Source organism: Argiope bruennichi, chromosome 10 (genome assembly GCF_947563725.1).
Source record: "Argiope bruennichi chromosome 10, qqArgBrue1.1, whole genome shotgun sequence".
NCBI lineage: Eukaryota > Metazoa > Arthropoda > Arachnida > Araneae > Araneidae > Argiope > Argiope bruennichi.
This window is the reverse complement of record NC_079160.1, coordinates 112556741-112582420: the sequence shown is the minus strand read 5'-3', so window position 1 is coordinate 112582420 and position 25680 is coordinate 112556741. Positions and strand designations below refer to the sequence as shown.

Below are 25680 nucleotides of genomic sequence, written 5' to 3'. Positions count from 1 at the left end.
GCGTGAATTTAGCATTTTTACTGGATTTGTCGAGTCATCCTTGGCGAGTTATTTGGCGATGAATCCTTTGCAGGGAGTTAATAGTATCCGAAAATCGAATTTGTGTTTCAGACGTGTTAATACCAATTCCTTGAAATTAAAATTTGGTACAAAACTATACTTGTAGTCCCACAATCTCATACCGAATTTGATATACAGTAGACTCCCGATTATCCGCGGGCGGGTTATCCGCGGTGCGGATTATCCGCGCCTGCCGCACTAAGTTTTTTTTTTTCAAAAAGGTGCAGTTTTACAGTTATGCTTTTGTAATTACGTAATACATTACAGTATTAAAACAGTACATATGTATTAATTTTTCTGTGTAACCTTGGCGCCTCTCGTAAGTACAAAGCACTTTACTGTTTTCATTAACAAAATGCATTTTAGGTTAGTTTTGAGTGATATACTAAAATATTAAGCGTTAGTTAAACATTTCCTGCTGTTTATTTTACGTTTTATTGTACATAAAACGATTTTTCAAAGTTGGAATGACTGTTTTCTCTTTTGCTATACCCGTTTTTAGCTTTTTTCGGATTATCCGCGAATTTTGTTATCCGCGGCGGCCGCGCCACCCAATTCCGCGGATAATCGGGAGTGTACTGCATTTGAGTCACAGCGACTTTAAGTAATCGCGTTTACATGTTTCTAAATGTACAGATCGACAGACGGTCGATCCGCTGTTGGATTTGTCTCAAAATTAGATAGGTGTCTAGACTATAGATGTTAGTTCTGTGCATCGTATTTTACCTATCTAGTTCCCTTTGTTTTATTAAATTATGTTTAATTATATTCGAGCATATGGACAGACAAACTTTTTACGAGCAGAATTTGCTCAAAATTTGATAAAAATCTACGAATTTGGTATAAAGATCGCGCACCAAATTTCATCGGTTTAGATCAAAACGTTTTTGAGTTATATTTGTCACAGGTAGACAGACGGACATTTTCCAAAAATATATTTTTCGAACTCAGGGCGAGAGATCTAAAATGTGGAGATTCGTCAAAATCTGGCATTTGAAATTTTTGACGATTACTATACTTTCTGTAAACTACATATACGAGAAAGTGAAAACACATATACCTGAAACTTTGCGTCATATTAACGAAGCATGTCATTACCAGAATGGTTACAAACAGATCGGGAATCCGATGAAATGGCGTGTAAATATAAACGACTTATAAATAGAAACATATAAATGCAGTCTTACAGTATATTTTATTTTCTGGTATACAAAATATGCAAAGAGAAAATATTGCAAATGTCAAAAAATTCGAATTCGAGATTTTGATGCATTTCTGTTTCAGTCCTCTCCGAATCCTAAAAATGCAATTTTGAACTTACGACTGTAAACACGATAAATCAAAACTGCTTTGAGCTAGACGGATGCAATTTAGCATATGGCCTTTACACTAAATTTGTAGATTTCTGTCAAATTTTATTTATTTATCAAATAAACAAAATATATTTTGTGTAATTTATCAAGTTACACCAAATCGAAATCCATTGAGATGAAGTTTGTCTGTCTTGCTGTCCGAATACAAATTAACACGATAATTACAAAACAGAAAAGGCTAGATAAAAACATAATTCACAGTTTTAGTATCTAAAATGTAAATATGTATGAAATTTGGAACCCAATAAGTCAAGGAATTAATCATCTGCCGGTCTGCATTTTATCATGCATGTATATGCTATAACTTAAAACAATGATGAAAACATTTTCTCTTACTTATGTATTAGCCACACCCAGCGGTTAGTCACCAAAAAAAAAAAAAAAAAAAAAAAAACCGCCAAAAATCCCATGAGCTGTTCTTAACCAATTTTATGCGGTTAATAATATAAAAACATCAGTTTTCTTTATTATATTACGAAATACTCAGCTTCCATTTGCAGATTTATGAAAATAAAATTATGAGCACTCATAGCGCTTCATGACCTTTCCCAAATTCAAATTTTGTGCAGCAATGAGAGAAGATAACGCCTTTATTAGAAAGTATGTGAAAAATTTCTGAGAGACCACTTCCGCCGTTTTTATTGATTTTAACCCTTTGCATTATAAATTTTCCCAGGTGTCATTCAAATGGTGCATCATTTTGACGTTATTTGATTTCGATTGTCATAAAAAAAATTCAGTTCTAAAAAGCAATTTACTTTTTTTTTTTTTTTTTTTTTTGAAAATCAACGTACAAAATTTTAGTTTTTATGTTAGAAACCCCCGAGTTTCTATATTTAAATGAATGATTATGCATCTAAATCCAAGTTCTTTTTTCCCATTTATGAAAGATTATTTCAATCTCTGCATAAGCAATTTTTAAGTAACATACATGTATTATGATAAATTGATATAATAAATCATATTAAAAATTTAATTTTAAACAATAAAATAAAGAAATTACAAAGCTTTTTAACACAATCCAAAGGAAGTATTGATACAAAATTTGTTAGAGCTGTTGAATTATGAATCAGACGACAGAAAATAAAATAAATTCGGAATGCATTGATTTATTAGCGGGTTTAAAAATAATGAAAAATAAAATTTAAAAAATAATATGTTAAAATTAAAACGATACTTGGTTTCAATTTAAAAGCATTCGAGCATTTAACCTTCGTTAAATAAAAATACACTATCATGTTGCAATATCTCGAACTAGAATTTCGAAAACTGTGTTTTTTCATAAAAGCAATTGTAAAAAGTAGATTGTTTTATAACTCTGCGGAAATCATTTTATGAATATTTTTAAAATACTTACCATCCAATAAAAAAAAATTCATGAATGAGTGTTCAGCATTAAGTTATTTATTATCTAAATAATGGATGTTAATTAATTTCCTTCTTTTACTGAATAGAAAGAAATGGCACGAATTTTCTTGGATTTCTATTTCATTTACTTGCAAACGATAATTGTTGGTAAAGAGTAAAAATTAATTAAGCATTCTCACAATCAATTTGTCCAGCAATCTAATTTTATATCGTCTGAAAAAAAAAGCAAAATTTGTATTAAATTAAAATCGTCTGATATGAAAATAAATTTAATATTTAATTAACTGTGACATCATATTGGCTGTTAAAACTAATGCTTCTTGAAAAGGAGATATATAAATAAAAATAAATTTAATATACAAATTCTTAAAAAGTGGATGCTGCAAATTGACTGTGCGAATTGTAGAATTTTTATGTATATTTTGAAAATAATTTGAGATATGACACATTTTTTTTGGAATCTGGCTAATTAGCATATCAGCTTTGATCCTATGCAAAAATTTAAAAATATTACTTTACTTTTTCTCCGCATTCAACTTAAAACAATTCATAAAAATATTAAATTTGTGTTACTTATGCATTTATTTCGTAACTTTATGAAATATGAAAAATGTTTTGAGAAATATATAACAGTTTCCGAGATATCATCGAAAGTTTATAAGACTCAGTTAACATCATTTTTAAAAACTCTATTACTTCTCAAAATTACTATCAGAATTCAATAAAATTGTATTGAGAGGTTAATTTCATTGCTATAAATCAATTCAATAATAATAAAAAAAAAATTACTACCAGTCATATCGAAAGATTTTTGTTGCCAGTTTTTGGAAATATTCCCTCGTTTTTACAAGTTTGAGATTCTTTAAAATGTTATTATTTCTGATATACTAGGGAATTCGACTAATTAATCTTACCGTTTGACGCTGCCGACTGCAAACAGAAAAAGCGTAGCTAATAATAAGAGAGATTTGTAGAGCAGTAATTTGTTCCCTAACATAATTTGGAGTTTTTAACTAACAGGAATAGCGATATACCTCTATGCTGATGACGGGACGTACCTCCAACAGGATGGGTTTAGTTGCGTTCCTCTGTTATAACCGCAATTACTATCATTAACCCCGAAAATTTAAATAAATCAAAATAAGGCTACTCCCACAGGATGGGAGCAACAATAAATTAAATGACATATTTTAAAATTATTTATTTCTATCCGCTTTTGGCGGCAACTTGTAGCATTTAATTTCAATTAAATTTCTTAGACATTACTTAACGTTTAAGAAAATGTTCTTACTTAATGTTTAAGAAAATGTTCTTACTTAATGTTCAGAGCAGAAAATAAATTTATAGTTAAAAATCGTGCAAAATATGTTTTTAAAACATTGTAAAATTTTAAGACAAATATATATATATATATATATATATATATATATATGAAGAAACTGAAAAATCTCTGTTTTAAACTAATTTTAATAAAAATTTCAGAAAAATTAGAAGTATACATGTTTACACTTCAAAATATATTTATACTAAACTTGATAGTGTGAGATCAAATATCAGTCTTATAGAATGCCAACGTACATTTGTCTTTATTATTAGTAGAGATATTAACATTCATATTAAAACTATATTAACTAATCAGTCAAGTATTATAAAATCACAACATTTTAAAGCAAAAGGAAATTATTGATTTTTTTAAAAATGTATACAGATATATTACAGGTCATGCATTAAACTGAGTATTAATAATTTCTGAGTTTCCAAGTGATAAAATGATGGAAATAATAAATAAGTATATAAAACAAGCATTGAATTAACTGAAAGATTTTTATCTCTTCACTTTGCCTTTTTCTAGATGAATATAGTGGAATCTTGCTAAACGAGGATAATTCGTTTCCGGATCTTATTCGTAATGCGAAACAATTTTTTCAATAGAAATTCATGTAAAATAGGAATTCCGAAAAAAGAAAAAAAAATTATACTACTGTCATTTATTACTTATAATACATGTTTTTTTTACAAGAAAAAATTTGCAGCGCGGTAGTCACTGCCTTATTTGGGTGATGCTTCTCAACGTATGATGCAATAATTTCCAATGTTTTCAGTTCTCTCTGATTTATATGAAATATTGTTATTTTGCTGACGCTATTCCATCCTCCTCTCCTGACCAAATCTCATCTGGAACTTTTTCTTACGACATAGAATGCACCTCCATAAGCTCTTCAATAGTTTTGGCTATATTTTTTTACCAGCTCATCGATGTCGATATTACCCATCTCTTGACGTCGATTATGACCAACGTTCTTGGAGTAACGCTATCCGTCCAATATTTCGTTTATGCAAGATTTTTCTTCAGCTAAGTGCAACTTCCAACATGTGATAATAAGGTTTTCCCTCGCCACCGTTCTGCGAAACATCGCTCGTTAAGGAAGACCTTTTTTTACCCCTCATTTTAGATTGCTTGTTATACATATTGCTCATTATGAAAAGTGCATTTTACGCGCGTTTTGACTGTATCTAATACTATTTTTTATATTAAGAATTTATTATGTTTAAAATAGATTTTTTAAAAAGTGAATCAGTAAATTTGTCAGTTCATAACTATAAAAAGATAAATAATATTTATAAGCAAATCATATATCATTTTTTTCAAAAATCTTATTTTTTTCTACATTAAGTCTGCAATTTGAAAGTAGGATATGAGAATTCATTCTGATATTTAAATGAAATGTATAAATTAACAAAAAATTAAGATAAAATGATTTCATTATAAAGATTTTCTGTGCATTATTATAATGACATTTATTTTTAAATTGTGTTTATTTTGTGGAATTTAGAAGTGTCAAGAAATTATTTGATTCTTCAACATTTGCAAATTAAATTAGTAAAGATTAGTCAATAGATTTTCTAACATTTACAAAATAAATATTTTCAATCAATGTGCCTTTTAGTAGTAAATATTTCATTTTCTAATTTTAATGCGATTGCAATTTTTTTATAATAAAAATAAGAATGAAACAAAAAATTCAACTAAAACAAATTGCTACTGAAAAATGTTTAAAAATCACATTAAAACAAATCACAAGTTATAATAAGCAATTAAAATTAACAATTGATGAGAAAACTTTATTATTCAAATATACAAAGGAGTTGCGTTGATAAAAAAATAACATAATAAAAACACAAAAGATCTGTTTAATGATATAAATTAGTTAGTATGACTAAACTAGTGAAATGATTAATATATTTCGAAAAAGTGACAATTTAATAATTTGTAACATTATATTTTTGTTTTTAAAATATACAGTTGTCTTTGATGATCAGTCAATACATTTTTTAAAATTTCAGTTTTAGCTGCAGAAATATCCTTAAAATATTTATAGAGTTCAGTCAGTCTTTTATTTTTTCGAGTAAGCTTTCGAATAATCTCACGCATTCTCTGTATTTTTAACTTATATTTATCACCTACTACAGGAGGATTGTTATACAAGTTTGCCAAAAACGTCAGAACTTTCCGTCGATCGAAGAAGCTGTCTAGAAATCTCTTGACTGCTACTCGCCTTTGAGTGTCAATCAAATATCTGCGAATATCTCGTTTTTGAGATCTATAAAGAGAGTAATCTTTCGACTGAGAATCATCAGTTTTAAAAACAGATGGCACAGCACTGTCTTTCAGTTTCCTTGAGCTCCTGGAATTATTAAGAAAATCCCTTTTTTTGAAATGCAAGGAGCAAATCTGGATTAGTTGGTAGTTTCTACGTCCACTGAATTTGCAAATTTTTATCCATTTTTTCCGATTAACAGAATCTTTTGGAAGTCGATGAAAAGATAACTTCTTATTTTTGGATACACTTCCGCAATTTTTAATAGCACATTTAGTCATTTTTGAAAAAAAGAAGCATAAATTTTTACATGGTAATTATCTACACAAAACCAAAATTTAAAAACTGGAAAAATATAAAAGTACAAATAATGACTTTAAAGTGTATTCAAATTGCATCTGACGCGGTGCACTGTAAACAAAAGAAGACTTCATAGTTAAAGTTATGGATTCTGGTATGAAAAATCAAATATCACTATCAGACGATGGCGTTTTGTTTCTTTAAAATAAAATGCACATAAATTTACTTGCGGTATATATATTTAAAAAGATTAAAACGAAGTTATAAAAATAACTTTAAGAATTTTCCCAACAATTTTGAGTTCTATCCCAAAAAAATCCGTTTCGAAAGAAAAAGCTCAACGAATTTCAACAATAATTGTGTTTTTTTGATAAAATTTTTTGTATTTAATTTTTTATTAATTTTGATGAGAATATTTGTTTCATATTTTATAAATTCGATTATTGTTTTTTTATTTTTTTATTTTTATTTATCTGCTCTGCGGGGTTGATTAACACCGGTGGGTAGGAGGAGTGGAGTATACTTTGGGGCTGTTTACAGCCAATCGTTGTCAAAGAACTTTACGGGACAAAAAAAGTAAATTCAATATTCGTAAGTGTTTATGATTTTTTAAGACATTAATTTTTCAATTCTTTTATGCCATTAGTTTTCAATCATTATGAATCTTGTTTACGTTAAAGAATTATCTTCTGTCATCAAGCATGTAGGCCTAGTCTTACGTAGACGTAAAATGTGGAAGTTCTCGAGTATCGGGGAGTTAACATAGCGGGCGTGGCGAGGAAGTGAAATCTTCCTTGTTAAATTAACTTTTAGTAACACCTAATTGTTCACAATTGAAATATAGTTTGCATAATACCATATCATTTAATAATTGGACCATTGCACTGTTTAGAAGTACACATTCTTTTAACCATCGTCATTTGAAAACCGTTCACATGCTGTAATTCCGGCTTTTATTTTTAACTTTATTATAATATATTTTTGGTATTGATACTAAATTTTTCTCTTTATAGTTTTTGGAATGTAAAATTGTTGATTCCTTCAGATGAGCATCATAAGTTATTGCGCCAATTTAAATATTCCTAGGTTTCATACTGCATTTTAGTTTATATAGAAATATATGGAAAAAGGATAATGTGGATTTTTATGTCTGTTTTAAAATTTCAGATCTAGAAATATTCTAGGAAGTTTTTTTCTAACTGAATTCAGTTGACATTCATACATAATCAGTGTTACCTTATCTAATTTTTTGTCAATCGCTTATTTTCACTTGTTCAATAACTCATTTCTATTAATTTAAGTCTAAGAAAATGTTTGTACTTCTTATCAGAGTTTAGAAAAGTTTGTATTCTTTTGAGAAGAGAAGCTCTAACATTTTTGAGATTAGACAGTCTATTCTTATTTTTTTTAAAAATTTTGCTTTTCCAATTACAAATGTTAAATTTTGTATTTATGTGGACTACATTAACATCATAGTGAAAATCATTATCAATCCTGTTGATATTTTAATTACATAATTTATATCAATAATGCTTTTACATTATTTTTTTACAATAAATAATTTTGTTGTGGTCAGTATATTCAGTTGTCAAATATTTTAAATTGCAGAAAAATGATTCACTTTATTAAAATAATATAATAAAGCTGGAAAAATATAAATTTTTGACTATTTTCATTAACATTTTGTAATAAAATCTAACATTTATTAGCATTAATATTTGTTTTTTTATTTTAATGTTGCATTTGTATTATATTTTAATATGGAATAATTCTTGTGTTTGAAATTTCTCCTTTATAATAGTACTTATAAAAATTTATAAATGAGAATTAATAATCATAACTATTGTGATTAAGGATTTCAGAAATTTTTTTTATGTTTAACTAGTTTTATGTTATGTTTTTGTAATCTTGTAATTGCTTTATAACCATTGATAATTATGTATTGCGAAAAATCTTATATAATCTATGTGCTTAACTTATCTAGACAGAAGTTAAAATAAATAATTGTGGGATCAAGGAAGAGAGGTTCCTCATTTTAACTCGATATATAAATATTGTTTAACCTTCCAATCAATTCCATTGTTGACAGAATGTTTTTAAACGCTAAAGAACAATTTTTAAATTGCACAATTTGATATATAATAGAATACCTGAAGTCTTAAAAATATAGTTCCCATTGTATTTTACAAAAATATATTAATCTGTGTTGTTTTCATGAAAAACAGAAAAGACTTTTAGAATAAATCATTTGAGTTATGATCTTGATTAAATTTGTTTATAAAAATATTTTACATGTTATCTTAAAAAAACATTTTATCCATCAATATATTATATAAATAAGTTAACTTTTTCGGTACTTTTAAAACCAGTCATTAGTGGTGCAGCTGGCAATATATTTATTGGGATTCTTTATAGAATTCTTTTGAAATGCTAACCAGTTAATGATTTGAATTGCATTAGTTTCTACAGATTTATGAATGTTTCATGAAAATTGATTTTAAATTTCAATATTCTTAATCACATTCCTATTTCATTTCCCTGTTCATAATTCTTTTTGTTAATCAAAATCATTTGATTTTCATGATGAGTAATGGTAGTGTTCTGCTTGTATGAAATAAGTTTTAAATACGATAACAATTAATAATTGAGATAATCATTATTTTGATTCTATTAACTGTAACTTAACTAAAGAATAGCTATTTGTATATTAAATTTGAATTATATTATTGCTTTTGGAATAATTTACGAATTGGAAAATATTAATCTCCTTTTTCCCAAGAATTTTTTTAATGAACGAAGAAAACTTATTTCTATCCTATAAATAAAACAAATGCATATAAATCAATAAAAAAAATCTGATCCGTATTAATGACATTATTGCTTTTGTATAATTTATTAGAATAATTCATATTTTCAATATATTAGTTAAGAGTTTCATACCCTTATTGTAGCATAATCAATGGCATTTTTATTTTTTAACTGAGGGAATAAAAGAAATAACATGCACATGGAATCTTATTATAATTTTAAAATTTCAAAAAGAAAAATTGTTATAAATTAACTTATGAATGTAAATGCTTTCTTTTGATAAATATTTTAGTTGTTTATTCAATATTTGATTTGTAGACTTAATTGCTGTCCCTAATGATGGAAATTCATAATTTTGGTGTTGATCCAATTACATGCCATGCATGGAATAATGATAGAACACGTAAGTGGAAATTTCCTTTTTTTTAAAAAAAAAATATGTATTAGGAATTTTTTTTGTGGTATGAATGTTTTTTGCTGACACATATTTGTAAAGGATATTTGTATGTCTATCTTGACACATTTGATTTTTCTTTTTTGTTATTAATCAAATGTCATTTTTTTTTAAGTAATAAAAAAACTGATTTTAGTTTTGATATCAATGATTGAATGTTTTTGAATGTATACAAATATCAATTAATGTATATTTTTCATTGCTTGAACCAAATAAAAATAACTTTTTAAAGAAGTATGTAGTCTTTTATTGGTTTAAAAATAAATAATATGTAATAAAAGACACACATTTTTTTTAAAAAATAATTTATAAGCCTGAATTTGATGATTGTTGCTTTTTTTATGTCATTGAGTTTAAAGTTGTAAAATTTATCATGGCATTTAAATTGCCATCAATGTAACAAATGTTCTTAATTAATGTATTTTTTTGTCATAAAACACTTTTAAGTGATTGTTATAGTTAAGTTATATAAAAAGAAATCTTTTTATTTTTTATAATCTTTTTTAGTTAAGAACTTTTTTTTTCCATGAGTTCATTTTCTTGCAGAAATAGTTTGAGAATACGCATGTAATAAGTTCCTTAAGAAAGTAAATGTAAATTTTTAGATATTTGATACTGTTATGAGAGTCTTATGCAATTTATTAGTTAACCTTTCATTCCTAAGATCATTCGAAATCAAGTACCTTAGAATTCTGAAAATCTGAGTTCTCTTACAAAGAAAGGATATTCCTTATCTCTTTAAAAATTGCAATAGCAGCTGTTTTCATAAGAGATTGGCATATATAAAAGAGAACTTTACTTGATTGATGGCTACTAAACAGACATGCTCAAATATCTTTCAAGTGTTCTCAGTTCCCAAAATCCATCTGGGCAAGCATTTCTAATTAACAAAACATTCATCGCAGGATCTCAAACAACTACTTTTAGTAGGAGGAGGTGGGATTTTCAGTGTTATGCAGGCATTGTAGGCACCCACCATAGTTTCGTTGCCCTCCCTCCACCTTAATTTTTCTTTCAAAGGTAAGAAATTCCTCACTCCCTCAATAACTCGTTTTCTTAAGGGATTTTTATAGGAAAGAGGTTTTCACATAATTAATAGCTTTATAGCACAACTAAGTGGATGTTATAGCTATTAAATGTATGTTAGGATTTCCTATGGTTTTCTTAGAAAACCTCTCTGTCACTCAAATCCATCTGAGCAAATGTTTCTAATGAATAAAACACATGCTGTAAGTATTGATGAATCATACTTAATGAAAGGGGAAGTAATTTGACAGTTATATGGAGGTGATTTCGGCAGGCTCTCTAGCTTTTTTGAACAGGTGTTTGAGACTCTGTCTGTGTTGATAGAGTTAAAAGCTGTATTAAAGTATTTCACTAGGCTTATACTTATTTATTGTGTATATATTCAGCTCGACATCAAATTGCCATTAAAAACTTATTTATCAGGCTAATATATTTGAAATTACATATTGCCTTTTGTAATAATGGAAATACACATTCATTCCTTGTGAAAACTATGCAAATAATTATCAGAATTTTTCTTTTTTACTCTCAATATGGAAACAAGTCATATGATTAAATTTTTTACATAATAATGAAAATAGTTTTTAATAATTTAAAATGTCAAAATTCAAGAAAAAAATTGTACAACAATTAAACTGGTATCATTAGCTAATACTTTAAATGTTAAAATGGTGTAAAAATCAGTTTTGGTCAATAATATAAAGGCTTTCTTGTTCAGACTGTGATGGACCATAAATAAAATACAAGGCTAGAAAACAAAATAAATTTATAGCCAAAACTTATGTACCAATGTGGTTACTTTGGTACCACAGGTAATTATCGTGAAGAATCGGGCATTTATCATATTGGTTGACCGGGCATTCATCTCCTCTTAGATAAATGTTGCTCCATTCATGTAAAGGTGGATCTTAATGTACATTTGAAGCTATGCAATGTCTAAACATCTTTCAAATTTGCAATTGTGGCATTCTGGTTGGTCAGCTCATTATCTGATTTTCTTATATCTGCTGTTAGTTTGAACCATGTGATCAGCTTGTTAAACAAGATCTATTGCAATACTTGTGTCCTGGTGTTTTTTTTTATTGAGAATATAGTATTTTTTTTATTTTTATCTCTGCCCTGAATTGAAGAACTGGATAAGAGGCCAAAGCTTTCAGACTAATGAGGAACTTCAAAGGAATGTTAAGGTTCAGCTCGCGTCACTGGTAATAACATTCTTTGAAGAGTTGATCAGAAAACTGGTTCACCATTATGACAAGTGATCTGATTTTTACAGAGATTATGTTTAAAATGAACCATGTTTCTATATTAACTTTAGTTATTAATTTATTTTGTTCTCCACTCTTGTCTTTTTTTAATGATTTATTAGGGGTTGAATTTATTTATTAATGGCCTTTGTATTTTTAACAATTGTCTCAGAAAAAAACTAAAACCTATTTTAATTTTTCAATAATTAAATTCTTATGAAAGTTTCAAAGAATTGTTATGAGGTGCACTTCCTCCTTTTTTCCCTTACAGTATGTGTCTAATTTGGTTGTCATTGGTCAAATGATCTTGTAGAGCATTAATACAGACACATATTCTCTTTCATTACTAGTACATTTAATAGAGGGATGAATCTTGACATTACATTTTTGAAAGTTCTACATTAAAAATTTTATAAATTCTGTAAAAAATGCAGATTAGAGGAGAGAGATTAAAAATCCTGTTAAAATTTTTCAATATTCAAACAGTTCAATGGCTGATTTGACTTTCTTATACTCCCTAGAGGGTAAAGAGTATCATAAATTTGCCCAATGAAAAATCACTGAATAAATAGGCAAGTTTTTTTCCTTTTGATATAGTATTGGTGATTAGTATTATCTAGTTTTTCTAGAAGACATGGCTGATGGTGGCCTTTAACATATAGTCTTAGGTTAAAATCTTAATGTTGTGATGCCTATTATTCAGTTTACCCCAGATGTTATGTTGGGTAGGGATTTTTTATCTTTCTAGAAAATATAAATGTTTTTAATTTTTAAAAAAATTAGATAAGTTTATAAAAATTGAGAGGATTTAAATGACAATTTTTGACTGGCTCATGAATATAAATTTTGCTATAAAAATGCTTTGTTTACACCTTTGATTCTAAGAATTGTATAAATTTATAAGAGAAATTTACAATTTCAATTTATGATAGGATTGTGAATACAAATTCTACTACTTTTTACAAAGATTAATTTATTTTATATTCTGTTAAAAGTTCAGTATTTATAATTAATGATTATCTTAAGATGGTTTTATTGTCTTAAGTTGCTTCTCTCTTTACATATATTTGGATAAAAGCCATTTTTAAACTTAATATTATATATTTTATTTCAGAAATAGCTCTTTCACCTAATAGTAATGAAGTTCATATTTATAAAAGGGACAGCGATAGGTGGTCATGTAAGAATGTTCTTTCTCAACATGATCTAAGGGTTACCAGCATTGATTGGGCTCCTAACACAAACCGTATTGTCACTTGCTCAGCGGTAAGATTTTTTCTATTGGTTGTGTTTTGCTTTTCCAATTAATGCAAGTCATTATTGAGCATTTTGCACAATTACTGAATAATTATTCCTCATTATTAATTATTTCTTCAATTACAATGGCAAATTCTGAATTAAAACTGTTTTGCTGTCTTTTTTAGTGAGATGGATTTATTTGAAGTAAAACTGTATACTTTTCCTTTTTCAGCTACATTTAATTAATTGATAGGATATTATTTTACAATACTGAAAAAAAAAAATATTATAAATACTTTTTTGTTTTAGGTTTTGGTAATGATAATGATTTTTAGGTACTTTTCCATTTTGCCAGTGCAAATCTCGCCAAGCGGGCATTATTCAACATACAATATACACATCAAAAATTGTTAATAATGCTGCAACCAACGGGGATATTCCATTTAATGTCAGTTGTATCATTTTTGGTGACTATCGTTGGCAAAATGGAAAAGTACTGATTATTATTTTAACTAAAATATTTGCTGAATTTTGAAATTTTAATACTTCATGTAGGACAAAATAACTGTTTGAACCAAGTATAACGGTTTCATAATGTATTAAATCAGAAAATTAACTTCACATATAGATATATATAAAAAAATTTAAGTAAAATGACAATTTGTAAAGTATTAATGTTGTCTACTACAGATAGCTATATTTTGGAACTTTATTGGAGAAACTTTAAAAATTTGTAAATTTATTTGTAAAGGAGCTTCTACGCACTTTTCTGTGTATTGATTGTAAATGTCTGTTTTGCCACTTTTTGTATTCCATTTACTTATTTATAAAAGTTATCCTTATTATGTTCTATTTTATGGTTCCAATTTATTTTGATGCTAAGCTTTGGTTATATTATCTTTGAGAAATAAATTATTTAATCTTTGAATTTTTAATGAAAATCTGAAATTTTCAAAACATTGAGTTCATTAGAACGGATTGAAATTATTCTAATATAGAAGCTTTATTATCACATAATTCTTTAAGTTGTAGTGGGCATGTTTCTTTGTACATGCAAGCAGATTAGTGAAAAATTGTGTAAAGTTGTAGTATTTTATAAAGTTGATCTATTTACATATGATTATTTATAATTATAAAATAATTTAAACTAAACTTTATGAATATTGTTCTGTGTATTGATCTTTCTGAAAAGAAATTATTATTAATCAAAAGTATGAATATGTTATTTCTAGTTGAAATCGTCAGTTTTTTTGAAAAAGCTATATTTTAAAATTGATCTTTGTTATTTGTATTATTGCACATCAATGTATAATTAAAACTTTTTAAAATTTTTCTCTAGTTCTGAAACTATACTATTACTAAATTATGTAATAAAAAATTAATATTTGTCATTTTTAAATAAAATTTTTGTATAGATTTCACATATTTCATGTTTTTAATATTTTAGATTTTTTTTAAATGTTCCTACTGAATTTTTTTCTCTGTGAAAACTACTCATCATGTTATGATTATTTATTAGGATCGAAATGCATATGTATGGACGAAGGTTGATGACAAATGGAAGCCTACCTTAGTTTTACTTCGAATAAATAGAGCGGCCACTTGTGTTAGGTGGTCTCCTAATGGTATATAGTGCATGCTTTATTTTGGATCAATTTGTTATATTTATTCTAACTACATATTTATTAAAATTAATATATTGATTCAAAACAAATCTCATTTCTAACTTCTGTCTTTATTGCACAGAAACTAAATTTGCTGTAGGATGTGGTGCCCGTTTGATATCAGTGTGCTTTTTTGAAGAAGAGAATGATTGGTGGTTGAGCAAACACATCAAAAAACCTATTCGGTCAACTGTAACTAGGTTTGTGAAAAATTTTTACATTTGTCTTATCCTCTTTTGAATTGATACTTATTTGCTTTCTTTAGCACCATATTTTTACTATTTTTTTATTTGTATCTTTTTATGTAGATTATTTAAAAAATATATATATATATTTTATCATGCAACAATGACTGATCAACATAAGTGATATGTTACTAGTTTGTGTTAGTAATCAGAAGCATCAGGATAAATGTAATAGATGGAAATCAGATAGTAATAGATCAGATAATAATACTTTTATAAATAGATGGAAATCAGAGAAACCATCAAAATAAATTATGAAATTAAATTATTGATAGTTTTTTTAAAAATTTTTATTTAATACTGGAAGATGAAAATTATCTTTATAAATTTTTGACCAATTCATTTATTGCTATGCCCACAAAGGACATATATGCTTGCTATTCACTTTCTGGTGAGCATTAATGTAAAATTAGTTACTTAAAATAAAAGCTTTTTTTTCCCCTGCTTTACTTAAGGATTTTAAAAAAATCAAACATTTACGGGGATATTAGAGCTTTGGTGTCATTCAAAATATTAATTATGCGACTAAATGCAAGATAGCAATTTTTCTGTACTTAATTCTCTAGTACAAACTCAGGTTAAAAATAAAAAAAGCATCTTAAAGAGAGCTATAATAGAATTTTTCATTTCATGGATGTTCGAACCTGAATTGACTCGAATTTTATGTAAGAAAAGTTTGTATTGGAATCCTACACCATAGTCATTGTTATTCAATATTTTCAACTTTAATTATTTTTATGTATTCTTTTGCTAATATTTATTAAAAACCTTTCAATGTTTTTATATAAGTTGAAACATATAAATATAATAAATCAAATTTGGGTATACAATGCATTTCCTTAAAAAAATGGATTTCAGTGTTTTTGCAATAAATTCTATTATTCTTGAGATTGATTAATTTTCTTTTATCTATTAGTTCTACAATATTTTCAATGTCTCAACATTCTTATATAAATATTTCATATTCTTCAATTAATTATACTTTGCTTTTTAGTATTATGTTACCCATAGTTCATTATTTTATGAAGTTTGACTTTATTTTTCTCCAAACCTGTGTCATGTCTAAATTTGTTTTTCATAATTTACTCTTTAGTGATAATTTTGCAAACTTTGTGCAATGCCTAAGATTAAAGATGCATATTTTTCCTACCTATTAGTTTTTAAATATTTTTTTATTTTCTTGTATCCACTTTATGAATTGAGATTTATTCTTTTAGCATTGACTGGCATCCAAATAATGTTTTACTTGCCTGTGGTTCCACAGATTTCAAAACGAGGTAAAATGTTATTAAATATTTATTGATTTGCAATTGTCTAATTTTACAGCTAAGGAATTTCATGAAAGAATAATTTTAATTTAAGGAATTTTCTTGAAACAATTGTCATTTTAAATTTCTTTTTCAGAATTTTTTCTGCATATATCAAAGAAATAGATACTAAACCAGAACCTACTGTATGGGGATTTAAAATGCCACTTGGGAACTTAATGGCAGAATTTCCTAATAGTAAGTATCCAGTTATTAATATATTTTTGAGCCTTTAATATTCAATTGTAACTACCGTCACTTTTCTTGTTGGTAAACAGGGCATTTTTGTAATCTTGCATTTTAAATTTCTTCATGGTTATGTCAGTTTTTTACAGAAAAAATACAATCCTCAAAAATAGAATGTTCATTTTAATGTATAGTGGTACCTCACTTGAAGAGCATAATATGTTCCCAAAATCTACTTGTAATATGAAGCCATTTTTTACATAAACTCCTTGTGAAATAGGACAGTATGTTCCATTCCAGAAATAATAATAATAATGTATGTTTTTTACAAGCAAACTGCTTAAAGACATTTGTTTTGGACTATGGTTCAAAATTTGGCAAAAATCAGGCATAGCATTATAGTTAAATAAATTTGTAATGCACATAGCTATTGTTTAATGAGGTGATACATTTAAATAATTAACCATGGAATTTCACTGGAAGCTTGTTGTTCATTTGCATTGATTATTTCTTCCTCACCTGGCCAAATCTACCTAGCTGTCTGCTGTGACACAGAATGCAGCTTTTTAAGTTTTTCAGTAGTTTTGGCTATGTTCTCTCACCAGCTGATTTATATTGTTACTATCCACATCTATCTCCACAAGCACTTGTTCAAACCCTTCCATTTGCTGATGCTACATGGCCAAAACTTCCATGTTGATGCAATTCAAATAAGCATTCAGCACAGACTGATGCAAGCCAAAAAAAATTTGCTTGATAACCATATCACTTTTTTCATTTTGTTTGCTCATTAAACGAGATTTAGATGTATATCTCATTGACTGGTTGATAGAATAACTCAACTTTGTCATATTATGTGTATAACAGGCTTATACACTTATCGAAAGCAATATGAGATATATTAATTAGTAATACATAATATGGCAGCATTATTTCTTCTAATTTATCTGCAGTATGTGAGTCATAGCTTTTTTTCTGATGTAGCATGAAATAGCGTATGGGAACTTGCACAACAATGTCAAAATGATCTAAATATAATATAAATTAATTATAAATTAATATGGGAGAAGATTTCATTTAGGCTCTTGCTTTCTATGAAATGCTCTTATTTTGAATAATAATACAACTAATTGTTTCATATTGTCTACTCAATAAATGTAAGTTCTTCCTTTAGCCTGTCTAGACATGATTTCCTTCTCAAACGCGCAAAATTGACTTTAAAAGTTAATCTACTTGTTCACATGAAATTTCTCTGAGGTTTTGTTCTATTGATCCATAGAACAAAATTTCAAAAGAAATAAATTCCTCATCTTGTATAATTCTTAATTACTAAAATTCATTAATTTTGGAATTTTCCATTTGGTGCACTTGCATTTAATTCATGTAATCTTGCATAATGTGTTTTCTAAAAGAGGAAATTCGTGTTTCTGTTGATAGTCATTAGTTTTTTTTTTTTTTTTTTTTTTTCTGTGTACATGAACTTTTAAAACTAATATAGTTCATCATATTTTGAATTAGTTGAAAGGCTATCTCAATATTTTGTCTTGTAGCTTATTCTTTCCCTGTCTTATTTTGTTTCTGTATCTTACTTTTTCTTAATGTTTTTGACTATTCATTTTTTTTACCCTCCTTTTTAAACTCTGAGCTTGAATTTTGATGTGCAGTGTTGACATTAATTGGATGATTATGTTTTTGCACAGTTAGTTTGTTTAATTTTAAATGATAAATTTTATTTGTTTGAATTGTATTGCTTGAAAACGTCTTCTCATATGATATATAATGGTAAGAAATATATTGATTCTGATCATGATAATTTTATTAAAAAGTCTAATTTATCCAATAACAAAGGGAAGAGTAAGTAGTATTAAAACAATATTTTACGTTATAAGTATTTTTTGAATTTTAATATTAGACAAAAAAGATTCATATCGATTGGTGATAATCTAAATGTGAAACTAGTAAGGTGATTGAAATTTCTAATTGTGAGCTTGCATTATTATTATGATAAACAGATAGGTAAGATAAATGTTGACAATTGTTAGAGAATAGTTTTAAGAAACGGGGATGAGTATAGGCTGAAATGCAACTTTTCAGTATAATCCTGTAAAACTTTTTGTGAATTGCTTACATATAATTTGCTTATAAATTCTTATGTTTGATCATACCTGTCTTATTTCCTTACCCTGAAATGAAAAGAAAAAGGTCGTGTTTTATAAGTTGTTCTATTGAGGATTATCCAGAAAGCAATTCTCGTACATTCAACAGATCCCATGCCAAGTAATGCTAAGTTCAAAAGATTTAGGCTGTTGCTTATGATAGTTGATACTTCTCTTTCATTTAATTTATAGCAACTAAAAATGTCTACTCCTCTTATTTGCCCTAGCTGTGAAGAGAGCTATGTATTTCATTTTTTTTTCAATGTGTTTAAATATGTTTGAAAATTAACTACACTGAATTTTCCAAAGCAAATAATTAATGTTGTTGATTTTTCAAAAATTGTTAAAATGTCAAGTGATGAATGCTCTCTGAATATCTGTTGATTAGTGGTGGTTGTCCCTGACCATATAGATTGAGTATATTGTAAAAAAATGATCTTTGGTTATAAAACTTAACTGTTATTTTAACGAAATAGTGTAATGTTTATTGCTTGAAAGTGTCAGAAATGTCTGTAATCCTAGAAATTGTGACAAGTGTGTTAAAAAAAAAAAAAAAACTTAATGCCTGATAATATACTTATTATTCTCCAAAATAGCTGATTTCTATGACACAGAAATTGTGTTGGAGTAACTTAATTCCAATGCTAAATTTATTTGAAAATAACTCATTGCTTGTTCTATCTGTACCATATAGTTTCATTTCCTTTCTTTGTATGACTTTAAGGAAACTTACTGTCTAAATAAATTTTATATTGTCTTATATATATATATATATATATATATATATATATATATATATATATATACATATATGTAACTTAACTATATGTATTTAAAAATTCAGACGGTTGGGTACATTGTGTCAGTTTCTCTTCTGATGGATCCAAGCTGGCTTGGGTTAGTCATGACAGTACTGTGTCAGTGTGTGATGCAGAGCAAAATATGACGTAAGTATTCCTTTTTTTCTTTTTTTAAAAAATCCTCTTTTATAAGCAAATGCATGTACACTGTTTAATATGTATGGATATAGCAATGCTAATTTTTGATTTTTTAATTTTTCATTTTCAAGGTTAGTAACAGTAAAAACCCAGTTCCTTCCTTTCCTTACCTGTGCCTGGATATCAAATACTAGTTTAATTGCTGCAGTAAGTAAATCTGCCCAACTTCATTAAATATGTTTTAACTAATTTTATTTTAATCTTTTTTTTTTATTAACATGCAATTTTGTATAATGAATATAAGTGAAGTTATTTTATCTTTCCTGTAGTTTATCTGAAAATTTTGTTGAATATTTTTTTCTTTGTTGGATGAAGGTTCTAAAGGAATTAAATGGTTACAACTATTGAGCATTTCGAAAGTTTGTTTTGCTGCAGTTATTTGAAATATTGGGGAGGATAAGTTGCTTTGTGTGAATCTTGTGAGGAATGATCCAAGTTAAAATATTTGAAACTGTTCTTTTGATACCATAACACACTAGGTATTATACTATTATTCAATATGATATGTATCAGTTTTGAAATATATATTTATATATTCAAACTGCTTTAGTAAAATGTAATCAATTTGCATGTGTCACTATTTTTAATTCCTTAACTGGAAATCTAAGTTACATGAAACACCTGTCATAAAGACAACAATAACAAATGGGAATAATTCTGAAAACTGAATTATATATGTATATTAATTTAAGAGAATATTGTGCAATTTTAAGTTTCTTTCTTGACTGATGAAGTTTGATCAACTTAGTGATCATGATGACTGACATTCCATTTTTTTTTTTTTAAGACATACTAAATGTTTTATAAGAAGTACCATCTTTAAGACAATCTCCGATGTATGTGATATTGATCATATAAGTTTGTATAAACTATTTAAAATAATTGGATGTCAAGTATTTATGAACATAAGTCATTGCATCATGATGGCTAAGTTTAAGAGGATATTTAGATATGTTACAAACATTTTGTGCTGGATTAAATATAATTTTGGTTGAATATGATTAAGTAAAATATCGTTTACAGTTAGAATTTTACTCATATTGAATTGTAATTCTTTTTATTATGCAGTTTATAGAAAAATGTTTGAAGTGATAAAGATTAAAATGTAGTTAATAGAGAATTTATGAAATCAATATTTTTTATTTTAAAATGTGTACTCTGATGGCATGTTTTCTTTTCCATTTTAGGGGCATGACTGTTGTCCTATGTTATACCAATATGACTCAATGAAATTATCCTTTATATCTAAAATAGACAAATCACAAAAAAGAGAAGTTGATGGATTTAGGTAAGTTTAAAAATTTGGAATAAGGAAGAATTAAGCAATTTGATGTCGATTTCTGTTGTAAGATTTATAAATTTTTTAACTGTATTAGATTAATCAACCCATTTTGATGGTGTAATAATATTGATAGTTAAAGAATAATTTTGATATTAACTATGTAAACATTCATGAAATTAATGTATAGTGAGTTATAAGTTTCTTTAATTTTATAGGGTTTGAAGAGTTTTTCAGAAATTAATGATAAGAAAAGGAAAAAGGATAATTTAAATCAGAAAATTATTAATTGGGATCAATTGAATATTTTTTTTGTATTCTTTTTCCTTACATTTTTATTGTGGTAGGAGAAATATCAACTCTAAGAAATTGTAATGTACTTTTATATGTTGGCTTTCTTATACCATAATTCTTTGCAATTACAATGTCATGGTTGCATTATACAATTGTATTATAATTTTAAAGAAACTTTGTGTTACTGTTTTATTTAAAAATATTTCTTAATTATTTTACAAAGAGGAATTATATTATCTTTAGGGACCAACGTGTTCACCAGAAATATTAATTTTTCCATTGAAGTGGATTATAAAAACTGTGTACCAAATATTTAAAACATGTTTTTGTTATTTCACAAAATTGAAAAAAGCATAAAAACAATTAAAATTAAAACTCTTAAGAAAAAAATCTTGGTTTAAAAAACAATAAAAATTACACCAGACAAATAATTTTTAAATCTAAAAATATTTCTTAAATATATTTTATTTAATGCTAATATATACTTCAAAGTGGAATTGAGTTATCTGGTTTGAAGTTAATATTCAAAGAAATATTCCCCACCAACCACTGTAGTTTTAATGATGGGAAAATATATGATTAAAAATGGAAGTAAATTATGAAAATTGTTTAAATTTCATTGCAACATAGAAAAATATTTCTTCAAATTATATTTAAAAACAATTCTGAAATATTTGTGATTAGAGCGAAAATTGACTATATACAAACTGCTGCCATTGGAAAAAAAAGTTTGCTCCAAATTCACATTGAATATTTGTCTGTTTGAAATGTTCTAGAGTTATCCAAAATAGTCACTGTTTTGAAGTTCATTAAAGACTTAATTTAAACACCTTTTAAATATAGTGTTGAATTTAATAGCTGTGGTTTCTTTTACTTATCAAGTAGTAACAATGTATACATATTTTCGTTTATTTATTATATTGATAAAACTGTTATATGCATTGACTTTAGAAACTATGCAATTTATATGAATATTATTTTGAAAATTTAGTAACAATATAAAAATTGAAGTTATGATTTTGATTTCTTGGTTTAAAATGTGTTGAATGCCTGTTTTTCTTTTCCCCGTCTTGCAGTGCGATGAGGAAATTTAGAGACATGGATAAGCGTGCCATAGTGGAGAACAGTGTGGATACATTATTAGATACAATTCATCAAAATGCCATAACCAGTTTAACAATTTATGCAGGTTCAAAGTCGAGTACAACAAAATTGTGTACAACTGGAATGGATGGTAAAATGGTTATATGGAACTTAAAGGTACAGAAATATGCATAATTTTCTTTATTCTGTATTATTATCCATAACTGTATTAAATCAAAAGTGGAATCAGAATTCTGTTTATTTTATGTAGGGTATAAGAATTCCATTTCTGATTTATTTTTTGAAGAATAAGGAAAATAACATTTTAAAAGAAATTCTTCAATTGTAGATTGCTTAAATTCAAAATTTTTTCTTCATTTGACTTTTTAAAATAGTCACAATCTAGCAAGAATATATAGGGTATTATGAATAATGTTTTCATGTTCAATCATGTTTTATTTAAAACGGGCTTATTTTGCAAGAGTCACTTTACAGAATTCAGTGTACTGATATTTGTGTATTTCAACTGCTTACGTTACTTCAGACTGTTACAGTGCAAATCGGTATCCTAAGGCTGAGAGTTATAGCGCCATCCTAGATATACTGGTATTGTGAGATTTAATGGTGCAAGAGCCAAATATGGCCATACTGCGCCAAACAAATGGTATTAATCCTAGATATACATACCAATCTTTATAGGCACTCTGCATGAAATTTCCTTGTCATGAATCTGGTTACTACATTAATTTTGCATGACACATTTGGGATTGTTCTGCAGTACATTTTTATCAAAAGCTCTAAAGAAAAATGACACTAAATTTTTTAAAAATGTATATTATTTTTCCTTATTTAACCTTTATTAATTACTTTTAATTAATAGTTGTTTTTTAAATGAGCATTTGTATGATCATACTCATTATGGGGGTGGGGGGGGTAAATAACTGTGTATGGGTTTTGTGAGTGTGTGCTTTTGTGTTTATTCCTTTTCTATATTGTTTGTTAATTTCAACATGTTTGCTTAAATTTAATTTCATTATTAAAATCAAGGATACTTCAGGATATACTTTCAGAATAAGACACTCCCCTAATCATCTGCAGAATTGGCAGCCACATTATTGTAAGACTGAATGAAACCTCATCAGATGTATGACCCTGTGCTGGTTTACTAACATAAACTGTTTTTTTTTTTTTTTTTTTTTTTTTTGAGGTAACTGTTGATTGGGTTAAAATAATGAAATCCTAAACTTCAAAATTTGGTTTCAAAATGAGCCTAATTATGGCTAGTATATACTGTATAATATAACTGTATATGATATATAAGTATAGTTATTATAAATATATGAATTTATTTATTTATTTTTCAATAATATTTTAAACTCAAACAGCATTTAAAAAAAGTAATTCTTTACTTTATTTAATACTCATCTTTTCCAACTTGAAATATATGCTTATCTCCAACAATTTAGAAATGAGCTATTGGATTACATTTTCATTGTATGCCTGTGTTTTGTTATAATTTCCTGCTTATACCTCAATTGTGTGTTTTTCTCTTCCAGGCTTTAGGTGAAGTGCTACCAAATGATATGTAGTGTGATAAATTTGCCCAGTTACATGCTGGTTTCAACTCAGTTGGACACCTCCATTCTTCCCCTATTGGTGCTGCCTCATGGGAGGAGACAATTCTCCTGCCAGGCACTTGTTGATTATCATCTAGTTGATTGACTTGAGGAACATACTTTAATCATCACAGGCACAAGGCCATGGATACAGCCAAGATGACCAATCAGTAGGGTTGCCTTTAGCTTGCTTTCTGACAGTGGTCCTCACCGACAAAGTTCTATGTGTAAATACTCCATGCTGTTGTAGCTATTAAATCATAAATGCGGCAAAAGCTCAACCTTTAATCAATGCTGCTTCATGTAAAATTGGGTTCTATCCAGTGAGTTATCTAGTTCAACTTGATTGACAGATTATTTTTAGATTTGTAATGCATTCTAAAAATATCGCCTCAGCCTAGACCCTACTAATTGGTCATTGAAAACATACATTTTTATGAAGAACACTCCCATCTAGCATCGTGTTCAGAATAAATTTTTTTTAATTGCTTCCATTTTCACTCTATTTGTATATTTCTAATTGTTTCTTTTTATGTTGGTTGTTACCTGGAAGCCAATTTGATTAATTATAAAAAAAATATCTGGTTGTTAATATATTTTGTATTTTATACTTGTTATACTCAATTAAATTTAGAAGTATGTCATGCTTTAATGTCTTACATTTTGAAAATCGTTTAATAATCTAATAATTATCTAATTTTACATTAAAGCCAAAGAATTGTCTGGTGTAATTTATTTAATAATAAAAATAAATATGGAAGTGGTTTTTTTAATATATTCTCAATGTATTTCTATGTTTTTTTAACAGCAATCATGACATACTTTCTAAAGTGGTTTATTTTTATTATTGTTTGGCTACTCTACATAATTTGTAATAGCGAAACTGTTTTGAACAATCGTTTCCTTTCTATATCATCACTGTACTTAAGTGATTTTATTTCTCTCTGCTTAAAAATGACTGATCTTTAAGCAGTTCGAATAATCTTGTAGGTATATATAAACTATTAAAAGAATGTAATTATAAAATAAATTGTTTTTTAAGAAATTGGATATTTGGTGTTGTTTATGGTACAAATAACAAACTTGAACATCAACATGTTATTTTAAATCTTAAGTCTGGTTTGCTGCCGCTTTGAGGCAAATAACTTGTTAAGTGATTCCGGGGGGGGGGGGGGATCATTGTTTAAATATTCCGGTTTATCACGTCAGTGTTAAGTAACTTGGCTAACACAATGCCATCTGCCGCCATTGTAACTGTAGGTAATTTGTTCTGCATCCAATAAAACTATCGTACTAATTTGAACATTTAATTTTGATTGCTGGTCGCATTAACAAAAACTGGTTTAGTTTATTGAAATGAAAAAACTTAATAACAAAA

General features: G+C 27.1%; 1 protein-coding gene across 3 annotated transcripts; it reads left to right on the top strand.

Moving 5' to 3' along the window:
• The first annotated feature begins 7177 nt into the window (after positions 1-7177).
• Positions 7178-25352, top strand: LOC129988254 (actin-related protein 2/3 complex subunit 1A-A-like). Of its 3 annotated transcripts, none has more exons than XM_056096436.1 (12): positions 7178-7291; positions 9827-9911; positions 13350-13501; positions 14994-15099; positions 15221-15338; positions 16601-16660; positions 16788-16888; positions 19877-19979; positions 20102-20177; positions 21218-21318; positions 22680-22863; positions 24243-25352. In XM_056096436.1, exons 2-12 carry the CDS (start codon positions 9845-9847, stop codon positions 24273-24275), a joined length of 1101 nt encoding a protein of 366 aa, XP_055952411.1. In that variant the 5' UTR covers positions 7178-7291; positions 9827-9844; the 3' UTR covers positions 24276-25352. The 3 variants fall into 3 exon arrangements, with proteins under 3 accessions (XP_055952411.1, XP_055952413.1, XP_055952412.1); XM_056096438.1 differs by having other exon boundaries at positions 7258-7276; XM_056096437.1 differs by lacking the exon at positions 7178-7291 and adding an exon at positions 7476-7640.
• The last annotated feature ends 328 nt before the right edge of the window (positions 25353-25680 follow it).